The 12,309-nt window shown below is 48.4% G+C and overlaps 5 protein-coding genes across 6 annotated transcripts; 2 read left to right on the top strand and 3 right to left on the bottom strand.

Annotated features, from left to right (window-relative positions):
• Positions 1–45: 45 nt before the first annotated feature.
• On the bottom strand, positions 46–3,402 carry BDCG_00046 (mitochondrial ATP-dependent RNA helicase Suv3). The gene is made up of 3 exons (XM_045415553.1): positions 3,090–3,402; positions 1,911–3,028; positions 46–1,847 (listed from the first exon to the last, which is right to left on the bottom strand). The coding sequence occupies exons 1-3, from the start codon at positions 3,381–3,383 to the stop codon at positions 872–874; spliced, it is 2,388 nt and encodes a 795-aa protein (XP_045271481.1). The 5' UTR covers positions 3,384–3,402; the 3' UTR covers positions 46–871.
• Positions 3,403–3,518: 116 nt separating this feature from the next.
• On the top strand, positions 3,519–7,537 carry BDCG_00045 (Sec1 family protein). The gene is made up of 8 exons (XM_045415552.1): positions 3,519–3,732; positions 3,808–3,845; positions 3,911–3,998; positions 4,057–4,203; positions 4,257–4,459; positions 4,517–4,983; positions 5,060–5,216; positions 5,283–7,537. Exons 1-8 carry the CDS (start codon positions 3,699–3,701, stop codon positions 6,243–6,245), a joined length of 2,097 nt encoding a protein of 698 aa, XP_045271480.1. The 5' UTR covers positions 3,519–3,698; the 3' UTR covers positions 6,246–7,537.
• Positions 5,048–7,660, bottom strand: BDCG_00044. 2 transcript variants are annotated; one of them, XM_045415550.1, is made up of 3 exons: positions 6,346–7,660; positions 5,916–6,168; positions 5,048–5,860 (listed from the first exon to the last, which is right to left on the bottom strand). In XM_045415550.1, exon 1 carries the CDS (start codon positions 7,470–7,472, stop codon positions 6,759–6,761), a length of 714 nt encoding a protein of 237 aa, XP_045278994.1. In that variant the 5' UTR covers positions 7,473–7,660; the 3' UTR covers positions 5,048–5,860; positions 5,916–6,168; positions 6,346–6,758. The 2 variants fall into 2 exon arrangements, with proteins under 2 accessions (XP_045278994.1, XP_045271479.1); XM_045415551.1 differs by having other exon boundaries at positions 5,417–5,860; positions 5,916–7,567.
• On the top strand, positions 7,653–9,697 carry BDCG_00043 (alcohol dehydrogenase). Its single transcript, XM_045415549.1, has 2 exons — positions 7,653–7,940; positions 8,004–9,697. The coding sequence occupies exons 1-2, from the start codon at positions 7,764–7,766 to the stop codon at positions 9,225–9,227; spliced, it is 1,401 nt and encodes a 466-aa protein (XP_045271478.1). The 5' UTR covers positions 7,653–7,763; the 3' UTR covers positions 9,228–9,697.
• Positions 9,233–12,279, bottom strand: BDCG_00042 (UDP-glucose 4-epimerase). The gene is made up of 4 exons (XM_045415548.1): positions 11,277–12,279; positions 10,968–11,202; positions 10,389–10,845; positions 9,233–10,278 (listed from the first exon to the last, which is right to left on the bottom strand). The coding sequence occupies exons 1-4, from the start codon at positions 11,303–11,305 to the stop codon at positions 9,878–9,880; spliced, it is 1,122 nt and encodes a 373-aa protein (XP_045271477.1). The 5' UTR covers positions 11,306–12,279; the 3' UTR covers positions 9,233–9,877.
• Between the last annotated feature and the right edge of the window lie 30 nt (positions 12,280–12,309).

The raw sequence follows: 12,309 nt of genomic DNA, 5'->3' as shown, positions 1-12,309 counted from the left end.
AGTTTTGACGAGCGAATTGTATGCATGATATTCAGTTGAAAGGAGTTTGTCCGCCAGATTAAGGGTCTCGCTGCACTGGGAGCAAAATGACGATATTCACATTATATATTCTTAACTCCATCTATCTTTGGGTATAGTCGTCGTTTGGTAATTTGCCTGTGCGCAGCTAAATAAAACAACCCATGCGCCATTGTGAAACATATGAAATCAGCTTTTCCCTATACTGAATACATGGTGAATATACATTGGGCCTTGTCGAAAATGTAACATAACAGATGACCCCAAAAATATAGTACTGGTGTATGATAATGCCCCACCCAAAAATAGGAGAAGAAGCTGGAAAAACAAAGGGATCTCTATGTGTATTGATACAAGGTAAAGGAACAAGAAGAAAAGCTTGCGGGTTTCTATAAACAATGATTTGGTTCATAGCTATGGAGCAGTAAGGCATATCATGAAGACGGGTCGTTCGGAGTTTGGCGATGAGAGTGGTGGTCTGGAAGAAAACTCAGTGACGTGAATCTATGAGACCAAAAGGGAATCATGTCATGATAGGGGTATGAGGTGGACGACCCTCACAAAAGAAGGCGACCAACGTCTGCAATGATTCCCTAGGTGGGAGGGAGCCCTACAGAGCCGGATTGTGGCTCCTTCATACCGCCATGCTTTTATGTACCTGTACGCATTGGCGGGGTGACCAAAGGCATGGGAGGCGGCGCTGCTAAAATTCAATTCCGCCGCGTTTTGCTAGCCCTAGATTAGCGCCGTTTGAGGGTGGCCCACCGCGTTTGGAAGCCGAATCACTTGCAGGACAGTAAGGGTGAGGAGAATTATAGATAGGTTTTTAGCCTATTAAGTAGCCCCATTCGTTCTAAGCCGCTGAACGTGAAGCATTCAATCGCTCTTTCTGTTCGGGCATATCGTCCCACACTTCCGCTTCTGGAATATTTCCAAAGTCGATTTCCACGCCTTCTGATTCAGCAGCAAATGCTTTTTCCCGCATTTCCGTTTGTCGTTGCAAAGCATACTGCCTCCTGAGGGATGTAGCTTTCCGTAGGTGTCGATTCGCCGAAAATTCAGTCAAAGCTCTATCCATCTTTATTTCAGTCAACGACTTGACATGGGTAGCAAGCGCTCGATTGGTAAAAACGCCTCCGCATCTGTAACTCAGCCAGAGGTAGAGGACTAGGGATCGATGTAGGGTTTCGAGTGTAGCGAGGTAGCCTTTGTCGCCGGAAACTGGTTTGTCGAGAACATCGATGGGTAGATCGTCAATTTCGAGCAGATCGCCACTCCTATTCTCTGCCACGCAGCGCACAAATTCCCTGAAAATATTGCTCATCTGAGGATCTCTCATATGAGTTGGCGCCGAGAGGAAAACAAGCTTTTCATCCATGCTAAGACCTTTGATGCTGTCTATGGCCTCTGCCGCCTCAGCATGGCCTTGGCCATCGCTTAGGAAAAAGCTGGAATCCACTTGTGCTATGTTGTGGAGGCGTTGTAGGATATATGCGAAAGGGGTGCCGGGCGGGAAGTGCTCTGAAAAGCGTTTCACGATATGATCCGGAGGCAATAATCCCGCTGCGAGGATGGGCTCTGGCTCGGTGTCCAAGGCTTTCCGAATGTAAGGGAGATCCACATCTTCGAGGGAGGTCACAAATCCAACATTTGTTTCTGCTTCCTTGTCTGAGCTGGCGATCTTGGAACTGTTTGTGTTTGCCGTATCCTTTGCTGAACGATATCGACCAGCACGGCCTCCGATTTGTTTAACTTGGGATACGGTAAGCCGTGTCAGCCCTGTCGGTAATCTTCGCACGACCGATTCGAAAATAATTCGTTTACAGCTCCTTTAATAGAAGGTCAGTAGCTAATCATGCAAACCACAAATGAAAAAACAATACGAGACTTACAAATTGAGGCCCATGCCAATCGCATCACTGGCCACGAGAAAGTCGTAGTCGTTATTAGGGTCATTAAATAAGTCTGCCTGCTGCGACCGAATTTCCGCGGGTAAGCTACCGTATACAATAGCAGCTCTCCGACCAGTTGCTTTTTCGATTTCTTGCTTCAAACCATGAATACCAATGCGAGAAAACGCAACGACGCAATCCCCTTTTTGGAGATTTGACAAGTTTCCCTTCAAACTTCTGCTCATGGCTTTCAGTGGGTTGAGCCGCTCGTAGTGGTGAATTTCAAGCTTATCCCCCATCAAGCCAGCTAAATCGCGAATCAGTGGTACAACTCTTTCTTCGCCACAAAGGTGTAGCTCGTGGGCCCTGGCGCCAAGCAATGCCCGTGTCCAAGCCCAACCTCTATGAGGGTCTGCGATCATCTGGATCTCATCGATAACCCCAACCTCAACGTCTTGACCGAAAGGAGCCATTTCGACAGTATTGCTATAAATTCCCGGAATTTGATCCTGTGAGATTCTAACCTCGTCACCGGTTACGAGGCCACATGGGATACCTTTAGCATTGAGACGAGTGTATATTTCATGAGCGAGGAGCCGTAGAGGGCCAGCATAGAATCCAGTCTTGGCTTTTTCGAGCCGCTTTAGGGCATGGTATGTTTTGCCCGAGTTGGTCGGGCCAACATGAAGGTGAATCGTGCGATGCAAGCTGCGAGCAGCAGGGTACCATTCTGTTGGATTACGCAGATCCGCCAGCGCCCTTTGTTCCTTGAGGCTTGAGGAGAAATTGACATCGTAGTTGTAAATTTTGAATTCCTGTTTTAGCGCTTTGGTCAATTCTGCCGGTCCGGAGTTAACAAAAGTTCGTTCAAGTCTTCCCCTGAGGTTGAGGGCCTCCGAGTCCTCTGCGTTAAGTGGAGATAGATTTTCTGCCTTTACAGCCCGTGTTACGAACTCTTCAAACCCCGCCCAGCGACCTGGGATTTGACCCTGTCGTTGGAACCCAAGCCGTACCGCAGACACGGCTGTCAATACCACCGACGCCAAGTTCCCGGCTTTTCCCGTCGCTGAACGCCTTGCATTCCGCTGCCGAATGTGCGGGGGAAGTCTCGTTTGCACCTATAAAAATGGACGTGTAAGCTGAGATAGAAAACTGGCTTCGGTTATATTATTATCGTACCTGTTCTGGAAGCGCTGAATCAGGGTCAGCAGGGTCTATAACCTGTGCATTGGGTCTGCGTGCTTGCTTTTTGGCTTTAGACTTTGACCTTTGCCATGCAGAAGTTGTGCTGAAGGCCCGGTTCAGCGGCAGAATCCCAGGTCTAAAGACACAAAGCAAGCATCGGCCTTGTGGCGCCCGCCATACTTGCATGCTCGTAATATGAAATATGGACAATCTGCCAAAAATGCGCTTTGTTTTTTGACAGTAATACCATTCAAATAATTGTCGTTGCAAGCCCGAATGGCAAAGCATGAAGATGTATCAATCTCCAGACATTGAAGCTTGGATTGAAAAAAATCCGCGGAATGGAAAAACGGGAACTCCGAGCCTCCACTCCACCCGCCGATTGGTTGGTGGGGCATCAAAGGGCGCCACAGGTTACAAAGTCGGGGTTGGACTAACTACACATCATAGAGTTCTCCTGTCCGATGCTCGTCTTTTGTCTTTAATAAGAATACTTTGCGCTATCCTACGGCATACATTTTCGTGGAATCAAGTCCTATCAATCTTCTAGCGCCAATCCTGTCCGGCCCGGTGCCCCATGCTTCGCCCCGACCACCAGACAAGATGGACTCCTCCTTGATAGAGATCCAGCGCAGAGGTAGGCAGCTAGCTCCCCTTACTTGCAGTCCGTTAGTTTTCAGCTATCTTTGGCTAAACATGCTTCTTTCTTTAGCTATCCTGGACACAGTCCGTTTTACCGGTGGCAGAGACGTGAGTGACGCCTCGTTTCCCTCTCACAGGAAGAATATTGGCATTGACTTGACGTTGGATTCTAGTGGAAAGTCCTGGTGTTGGATGAAGGTAGCAGGAAACTCATCGATAATGCAGTCAAGGAAGACGATATTTTGAAGGAGAATGTTACGAGTAAGCGGTCTAGCCTGTATTTATTAGCATAGACTGACCCTGTACTAACTAATTGAAGACGTTGAACAGATCGAGGACCGGCGACCAATGAATAAGGATCTTGATGCCCTTTATATATTGTCACCGTTGCCCCATATCGTAGACTGTGTTATGGCGGATTTCGAGCGCCGGCGGTACAGGAAATCATTTTTGGTTTGGATTTCAAGTCAGCCTGTTGCAAATCGGTACTTGGAAAGTGTGTTCTGACAAAGGTCATAGATCTCGACCCCCAGCTGCGGCACAGGATAGAAAGGTCATCCATGGCTCGGGATCAGATCGCTGATTTCCGTGTCATGAATATTAATTTCTTCCCCAGGGAAGCCCATGTCGCAATATTCAGGGACCCGTGGAGCTTCCCGACCCTCTTTCATCCTGCCTGCAATAACTTGATCAGGCCTCATCTGGACGAGTTGGCACAAAAGGTTGGTGCTTTCTAGTGAAGACCTTCTAGACAAAATAGTAATATATGAGCCACCTAGATTGTATCGGTCTGCGTTTCGCTTGGCGAGTACCCTATTGTCCGATACTATCGTCCGAAAAATCCAGCCCACGAAGCAAGCGTCCTCTGCTCTCACCTGGCGCGGTTTGTGCAGGATCAGCTAGATGAGTACGCAAAACATCATGATGATTACCCACCACCGTCCACGCGGCCGCGGGGAATACTCTATATTCTAGACCGATCAATGGATGTCTATGCCCCGTTAGTTCACGAATTTACGTATCAGGCCATGGCCCATGATCTGCTACCTATAAAAGAAGGAGATAAAGTGACCTACAAAACTACGCTCAATGAGGGCTTACCAAATGAAGAGGAAAAGGAAATGGAGATAAGTGAACATGATAGGATTTGGATCGACAGCCGGCATCTGCACATGAAGGATCTACTAGGAAAACTCGTCGATGATTTTAATAAATTTCGAGCAGATAACCCTCAATTTAACGAGAGGTGAGTCGCGACCTTAGTTGTTCCTAGTTTATACTAAGTCTGGCTCCCTTACTTATGTGGATTTAAAAATTCGAAGTGAAACTGCCAACCTTAACACCGTCAAGGACATGATTGCTGGGTTGGCTGAATTTCAAGAAGGCAAAAACGCATATACCCTACATCTTAATATGGCGCAAGAGTGTATGAGGTTGTTCCAGGAACGGAAATTAATGGAAGTCGCTTCTGTTGAGCAGGTAACCTTCACATCTCTTTGCGTTTGCAAATTTTGCAACTTTTCTTCCTTGACTAATTTGTAGTAGTCACTTTCTACAGGCTTGGACGAAGATTACCGGAAGCCTAAGCATCTCGCCGACCAGCTAGTTCGCCTATTAGATGAGGATTGCATCGGACCGTCAGAGCGCCTGAGGTTAATTCTTCTTTACTTGCTCTACAGGGATGGTCTTCTTCCTGGAGATATAAAAAAGCTTCTTGCTCACTCGCAACTTCCACCACAGGATGGTGAGGTTATATATAACCTCGATTTACTGGGTGCAAGGGTAGAAAAACCGCTTAAGGACACTAAGCCAAAGCCCGAACCTTTGTTCCCCCGAAAGGTTCCCGCTCAAACAACAGAAGATGACACGAGTCTTTCTCGCTTCGAACCTAACTTGAAACTCTTACTGGAAGAACAGAACAAAGGCACTTTGGACGCCACAATTTTCCCTTATACTAGGCCTCATCTGGACCCGGACGGCACACTAGGTCAAGACAATGCTTCGCAGGCATCCCTTCGGAGTGCAAAACCAACCTGGGCTCGAACCCGCCCGTCTGCAGCGGAGCCCCGCCAAAGAATTATTCTCTTCATGGCTGGCGGTGCGACATTTTCTGAAGCTCGTTCCTGCTATGAATTAGCCAGAGCCTCCTCAAAGGATGTTTACTTAGCCACATCTCACATGCTCACACCAAAACTCTTTTTACGCCAACTTGGGGATCTTAGCGTCGACAAACGTCGATTGGATCTTCCCGCAGATCGACCTGCACCAAAGGCTCCTGCGCACCTCTTCGAAAAACCAGCACCCCAACAGTCTCCAGTTCCCCCGACTGGCGGGCTTGCCTCGATGACTATCAGCTCCAGAGATGCTCCACCCAGGTCGCCGAACGGTGCTGCGGGTCAACCGATAAAGCCTACCGTGCCGGCGGTTGCATCTAGTAACAAATTAGGAAAGAAGGAAAAAGATAAAGACAAGGAGAAGGAGAAGAAGAAGCGCAATTTCTTCAAGTGATTAGAAAAGCAATTTCCTATTGCTGGAGATGCTTTTTGCCCTGTTTTTGTCGTTCCCCCTATGATACCTGGAATATATGCTCGCCGGACGACTGACTTACCAATATCCCTTCTTCCTGTTTTCATCCCTTCTTCCTGGCTTATTTCAGCATAGAACTGGCGCGGATCCATTCGGTGGTGTTAATGCTGTATTTCTCATTCCCCCTTTTCCCATGTAAATTCGTAGGTAGATGAGTAATGGTGATGAGTAATGGTATGAAGTTTAGTGGGAACGTGCTACGAGGTATTTTGACAGAAGCCGTTTCAGTTACCTTTTCTTAATAAAATAATACATCTCACAGGCGGCTTTCAACCATAACTATATGGGACCATAACAAAACAAAACCAAGCTAAACAAATCTAAACAAAATGGGTATCAAGACATTGCGCGTGCTCCATGTAGCCAGGCCCCTTCGATTGGGCCCCATAAACCTACGCCTCATCAATCATTGCATCATCATTCATAGTTAGTTAATTAAGTCCCCAAATACTTCCCAACATCCTCTCTCGCATAAAATATCTCCCTCAACCTTTCCCCCTTCTTCTTCCCCTCCGCCTCCATCTTCCTCACCTGCTTCGCATTCAACTTCTCCACTTTTGTCTTCGCCTTCTCTTGGCCGGGTTTGGGAGGTTTAACCCCTAAGCCGAGCGTATCGTGTTTTACCCTAGATTTCAGCGGTACAGAGATACCCTGTCCCTGCGGGCCTAGGCCCAGACGCGAATCTGGATCCCAGCCCCGTGCTGAGAGGTACTTGAAGCCGGGTCGGGTGCGGTCGATGGCAGAGGGTGGGTGGGAGTGCGGGAGGCAAACTTGATGGGCGAGGGTGGCTTCGTGGGGATTTGAAGCGTATTTCGTCTTGTGGCTTGAGGAAGAAGAGGGAGATGGGGAAAGTGGTAGGTCACATATTTCGCAGGTTGGGGATGTGGTGGTGGTGGTCGGTATGGATGGTGGGGCTGAGGCAGTGCGGTAGGGCTCCGACTTCTCAGTTTCTACCGCGGAGGGAAGGACGATGGATAGGTACCTGTCGCCTATCGAGGACGTGTTTGGTGTGCTGGACGTGGAGCTGGATATGGCGTTTCCAAATGTTTCGCTGGAGGGGATGAAAGGGACTCGTTTCCTTTTGATGCCGGCTCCGAAGACTCGTTGGTCTTCGAGAGGGAGAAAGTATTCATCATCATCGTATGCCATTATTGTTTAGCCATTTGTGGCTTATATGTGCTCCCTTTTGCCAGTGTGTCGCGTAGTTGTTGAAGGGTTCTTTTTCAGGAGTGCTCTATATCTCCGGAGTATGTAAATACATAATCTGATAGAGTCGGATCAATGACATGCAGCTAGCTGCTGACGTAATATACACCCCTAATCCAAATCGCGTAACTATGATCTCAAGCTAATGAAGTATTAATTAATTAATCGCTCCCTGGGCGGGCTGCTCTTTTAGCTGGGAGCCTGTGATCGTAGTTGCATGACTACTATTCCACAATGCCGGTCCCTTTCCTGGCACATTGGGCGGCCGAGGGCGTCTCAAGCATCCCATATGCTGTAACAGCAATAAAGGCGACCGTTGTGCTCGCCGTCATTGTCTTGTTGAAACGCTATTTTGGGGGCACAAGGAATACTGCGGAGCGTCTAATGCACTCTAAAGTAGTCATGATAACGGTATGTCATTGCTTTTGCTTTCGAATCCAATTTCTTTACCTTCCACTTACAAACTACTTGTAGGGCGGCACATCGGGAATTGGAGCTTCGATCGCACATAGCCTAGCTTCCCAAGGCGCCCAACTCATTCTCCTTACACAACACGCGCCCTCCGATCCTTTCCTGGTCGACTACATTGAAGACCTCAGGAATGCTACCGCCAATCAGCTCATCTATGCTGAGCAAGTTGATCTCTCCTCCTTATATTCCATACGAACGTTCGCTACGAAATGGATCGACAATGCTCCACCCCGGCGACTAGATATGGTTATCCTCTGTGCCAATACCATAAAACCCTCTCGCTCGAACCCCCGTACAACTATAGACTGTCTAGATGAGGAGTGGCAAGTAAACTACCTTGCCAATTACCACCTACTCAGCATCCTGAGTCCTGCGCTGCGCGCCCAACCCGCAGATCGAGATGTCAGGGTGATATTCGGAACTTGCTCGAGCTACATTGGTGCGGAATTGGACTTTCGAACCCTCGAAGATAGGAGTATGCGTACGGCGCATGCAAAACCTACTTCTAATAAACCAGCAGCGCGCAATTTGAAACCCGCGCATAAGCCCGCCCAAACATTGCATAATAAGACCGCTAGGAATACTAAAGCAGATCAAAGTAGCATGTATGCAACCTCCAAATTGGCGTTAATGATTTTTGCCAAATCCTTCCAATCCCATCTTTCCGCCTATGAACGACCGGATAAGCAACCCTGCAATACCCGCGTTCTCATCGTGGATCCGGGTTTCTCACGTACACCTGGTACACGGCGATGGATAACGGGCGGTTCATTATTAGGCCTCCTCATCTACCTAATAACATGGCCCATTTGGTGGCTTATTCTAAAATCTCCACAGCAAGGAGCACAGAGTTTCTTGACCGCTGCAATGGACATTGTGTTTGGAGCTCCCGCAGCAAATATTGGTGGACCCGGGGTTGGTTCCGGCGTTAATGGCGGGAAACTAATAAAGGAATGCAAGGAGTGGGATATCCTGCGCAAAGAAGTTATGGATGAGAAGATCGGGAAAGAATTGTGGGAGTTTAGTTCTCGCCAGATCGAGCAGCGGGAGACAGAGAGTGCTATTCTCCGTGCGCTTGAGAAGAAGGAACGGGAGGTATGGGAGGCGGAACGACAAAACACCAATACGATTTCGGGAGTGGATGCTGAAGGCGAACCGGGTTCAGACGTGGGAAAAGGAAATAAACAGCAGACGCCCGGGTCGAGAAGGAGTAGGAAGGCAAAGTAGGGGCACGGAAGAGCCGGTTTAGACGAGATATTTTGGGATCATTCAATGGCTAAGGAGTTCTTGGAGGTAACGGCGTCCAAGCATAGATATTATACCGGCCTGTCTTTTTCAGAGGAATTTGTACTGTGCTGTTATGTCAGTTACAATGCTTTTCCATATACCTAGACATATATACATCTCGCTTTTGCTTGACTATCTTTTTCCTCCCACCCATTGATGGAATTAAAACTTGTTGTATGATCTATATAGTACGTCGAAACTTGCCCGGAGAATTACCCAGTCCCCCTAACCGGGGTTATATGACAGCTACTGCTAAAAGACGTTTGGCATTCAAAATGTATGTACAAGACCACTAACATGGGTTTGGCTTGGGGTTGGCAATTATTCGCCCTTCTCTCATGTAAGATCTCCAACGTTATTATCGCGTCTATTATAGTCAACGAAAGAAGCAAATATAGCCATGACCCAAGTCTACGCATCGTTCACCTCACCTCCCACCCTTCTTCCCCTCTTACAACCATGAAACGAGAGAGGAGAAGGGGGCAAGGGCAAGGGAGAAGCAACAAGAAAGAGGACCATTATTTCCTGTTCCACGTCACACATCTTTAACCAGAAAGGAGAAGAGGAGAAAAGGAGGGAAAAAATCTAATTTATTTTCCCACCTTCAACTTATCCAGCAGATCCTGTGGTGGCTGCTGTCTATATCCCGCCGGGTTATTCTTGGTCCACCGCCACAGATCTTCACAGGCCTCTTCCAGCGTTCTGGTCGCCTTCCAGCCAAGCTCGCGGTTGGCGCGGCTTGGGTTGCTGGTGAGGTCAAGTACGTCACCAGCACGACGGCCAACGACTTCGTAGGGGAGATCGCGGCCCACAGCGGCGCTGAAGGCTTTAACCATGTGGAAAACGGTGCTGCCCTTGCCGGTGCCGAGGTTCCAGGCGCGCACGCCTGGGTGGTTGGCGCGAAGGTAGTTGAGGGCTTGGAGGTGGCCGGCGGCTAGGTCGAGGATGTGAATATAATCGCGGATTGCTGTGCCGTCGTGGGAGGCGTAATCTGTAGGTCATGCAGTAGATGGCGGGTTGTCAGCTACAGCTACACATATGGACTCGCTTATTCAAAGGAGGGGACTGGTGGGTTAATTTTCGGATATTTAGGGCACTGACCATCTCCATATACAAGGAGTTTCTCTCTCTTTCCTGTGGCTACCTGCGCTAAGAGGGGTAGCAAGTTATATGGTACACCCTGGGGGTCTTCTCCCATGATTCCACTTGGGTGCGCTCCTGCTGGGTTGAAGTATCTCAACAGGGCGCCGTTCCATTTCTCAGCCTCTTCTAGCTTTCCGGCCTTGGTGGCGTTATTTCGCTCTGAGTTGATGAAGTCCGTAATCGCGGTCTCAACGGCGAATTTGGTGTTTCCGTATGGGTTGGTTGGGCCAAGAGGGCATTCTTCAGGAATGGGTATCATGTTAGGAAATCGGGTTGCGTCACCATAGACGGTGGCAGAGCTGGAGAAGACAATGTTCGTGACATTGTGTCGCTTCATTGCACGTAGGAGGCATATCGATCCGTAAACGTTGACGTAGTAGTAGTCGAGTGGTTTTTCGCCAGATTCGCCAACGGCCTATTTCGGAGCGTAGAAGCGTAAGCAATCAATTCACCCAACTGTATGAGCTTCTCTATTTGCGAAGATACAACAAGCATAACTACTAACTACCTAGGCATTTCATATTCCCGTTTACATACCTTGAGTGCGGCAAAGTGGATGACGCTGTCAATGTCCGGGTGTTGCTCAAAGGCCTTGTCTAGATCAGCCTCATTGGTGATGTCGATCTTGACAAAATCTGGGCGCTTGCCACAGATCAACTCGATGCGATTGATGGCTTCATCAGAGGAATTGTACAGATTGTCTGCGATGACGACTTTGTATCCGGCCTCGAGTAGTGCCAAGGCGGTGAAGGAGCCAATGTAGCCGGTTCCACTACACACGGGGTGCAGGTCAGCAAAGGAAGTCAATTGGCAAGGGCAAGTCAATTGTGAAGGAAAAAAAGTTACCCAGTAACAAGAACACTGCCAACAGTCATGATTCGCGCTGGGATGAAGTTTGCTTGAGCTGTATTGGGGAAGCTATGAGAGTTGTGGAGGCGATTGCGGGGTATGCTACCGTCGATGGCGAGGTAAGGGGGCCAAGGAACAGAGAGAGCTGAAGGTCTGAGGACAAGATTCAGAGATGAAGCTACCAAGTGACGTGACCCTCACTATATATTTTGTGTGGTTGCGGAAGGGAAAATGGACGAAGAGCGCAGTTGGGGAGGGATGAGTGGGCATGGAGGGGGAGCTGGTCGATCATTTTCGATGTTGTCGTCATTTAAATACTTAACTAGTTAAATAAGCTTGACTCCCTCCCTACAAGTTTCCTAACACCGACATTCGTTGCCCGGGCCCAGTATCAACTATTCGCATTCCTGTTTCATATTATTGATCTATCTGGCTGCACCAAGTTCCCGCCTTCTGCAATCTGCATGCTTGGATTTCGCTGCATTCCAATCAAAATGTGCGACGCGTCTCCCTCAATCCCCATAGTAGTGGCCTCTGCAAAACCAGGTCCCCGCATCTCAACAATGTGTAGTGCCACTACTCCGTAGTGGGGTCTGGCTTTGTTTTGCATACGCAATCAAATTCTGGGTGACGGTGCTTCTTCGACACTTTCGATGCACGCACGATGTCCATTAACTATTTAAGAGACTACGTAGTTACGGATTATCAGGTGGTTTGGTTCGGAGGAAGAACTTACAAAATCCACCAAGTACAATGCTCATACATCTTTGAGAGCCTAGACCCTCTTGCCAACAAGAAGATGGCGTAATATTTCAATTATGGTTGATCAACAACTTCCCATCTGAACCCTCCAATCTTCGCGGACACGGGAAGTAGGCTCACCCTGTTGAGATACGTTCCCTTTACCAGCAGAGACCTCGTTGAATTCAATCCCTATCGCAAATCGCCCATCACAACCATGAATTCTTCCAGAGAACACCCATACGGTGCCTTCTACGAGTATGCAGTTCTCCCCACCCCCTTCACCAAT

The sequence above is a fragment of the Blastomyces dermatitidis genome (genome assembly GCF_000003525.1).
Source record: "Blastomyces dermatitidis ER-3 genomic scaffold supercont1.1, whole genome shotgun sequence".
Taxonomy (NCBI): domain Eukaryota; kingdom Fungi; phylum Ascomycota; class Eurotiomycetes; order Onygenales; family Ajellomycetaceae; genus Blastomyces; species Blastomyces dermatitidis.
Note: the sequence above shows the minus strand (reverse complement) of the source record. Positions and strands in the feature narration are given on the sequence as shown.

Excerpts from the sequence above, each read along its gene's own strand:
- BDCG_00046 (XM_045415553.1), bottom strand. The coding sequence starts at position 3,383 with ATGCTTTGCCATTCGGGCTTGCAACGACAATTATTTGAATGGTATTAC. Across the intron at positions 3,029-3,089 it reads ATTCAGCGCTTCCAGAACAG|GTGCAAACGAGACTTCCCCC; the intron begins GTACGATAATAA and ends CCATTTTTATAG. Across the intron at positions 1,848-1,910 it reads ATTGGCATGGGCCTCAATTT|GAGCTGTAAACGAATTATTT; the intron begins GTAAGTCTCGTA and ends CTTCTATTAAAG.
- BDCG_00045 (XM_045415552.1), top strand. The coding sequence starts at position 3,699 with ATGGACTCCTCCTTGATAGAGATCCAGCGCAGAG. Across the intron at positions 3,999-4,056 it reads TTTGAAGGAGAATGTTACGA|ACGTTGAACAGATCGAGGAC; the intron begins GTAAGCGGTCTA and ends AACTAATTGAAG. Across the intron at positions 4,984-5,059 it reads AACCCTCAATTTAACGAGAG|TGAAACTGCCAACCTTAACA; the intron begins GTGAGTCGCGAC and ends AAAAATTCGAAG.
- BDCG_00044 (XM_045415550.1), bottom strand. The coding sequence starts at position 7,472 with ATGGCATACGATGATGATGAATACTTTCTCCCTCTCGAAGACCAACGA.
- BDCG_00043 (XM_045415549.1), top strand. The coding sequence starts at position 7,764 with ATGCCGGTCCCTTTCCTGGCACATTGGGCGGCCGAGGGCGTCTCAAGC. Across the intron at positions 7,941-8,003 it reads CTAAAGTAGTCATGATAACG|GGCGGCACATCGGGAATTGG; the intron begins GTATGTCATTGC and ends AACTACTTGTAG.
- BDCG_00042 (XM_045415548.1), bottom strand. The coding sequence starts at position 11,305 with ATGACTGTTGGCAGTGTTCTTGTTACTGG. Across the intron at positions 11,203-11,276 it reads GGCAGTGTTCTTGTTACTGG|TGGAACCGGCTACATTGGCT; the intron begins GTAACTTTTTTT and ends CCCCGTGTGTAG. Across the intron at positions 10,279-10,388 it reads ACTCCTTGTATATGGAGATG|ATTACGCCTCCCACGACGGC; the intron begins GTCAGTGCCCTA and ends CATGACCTACAG.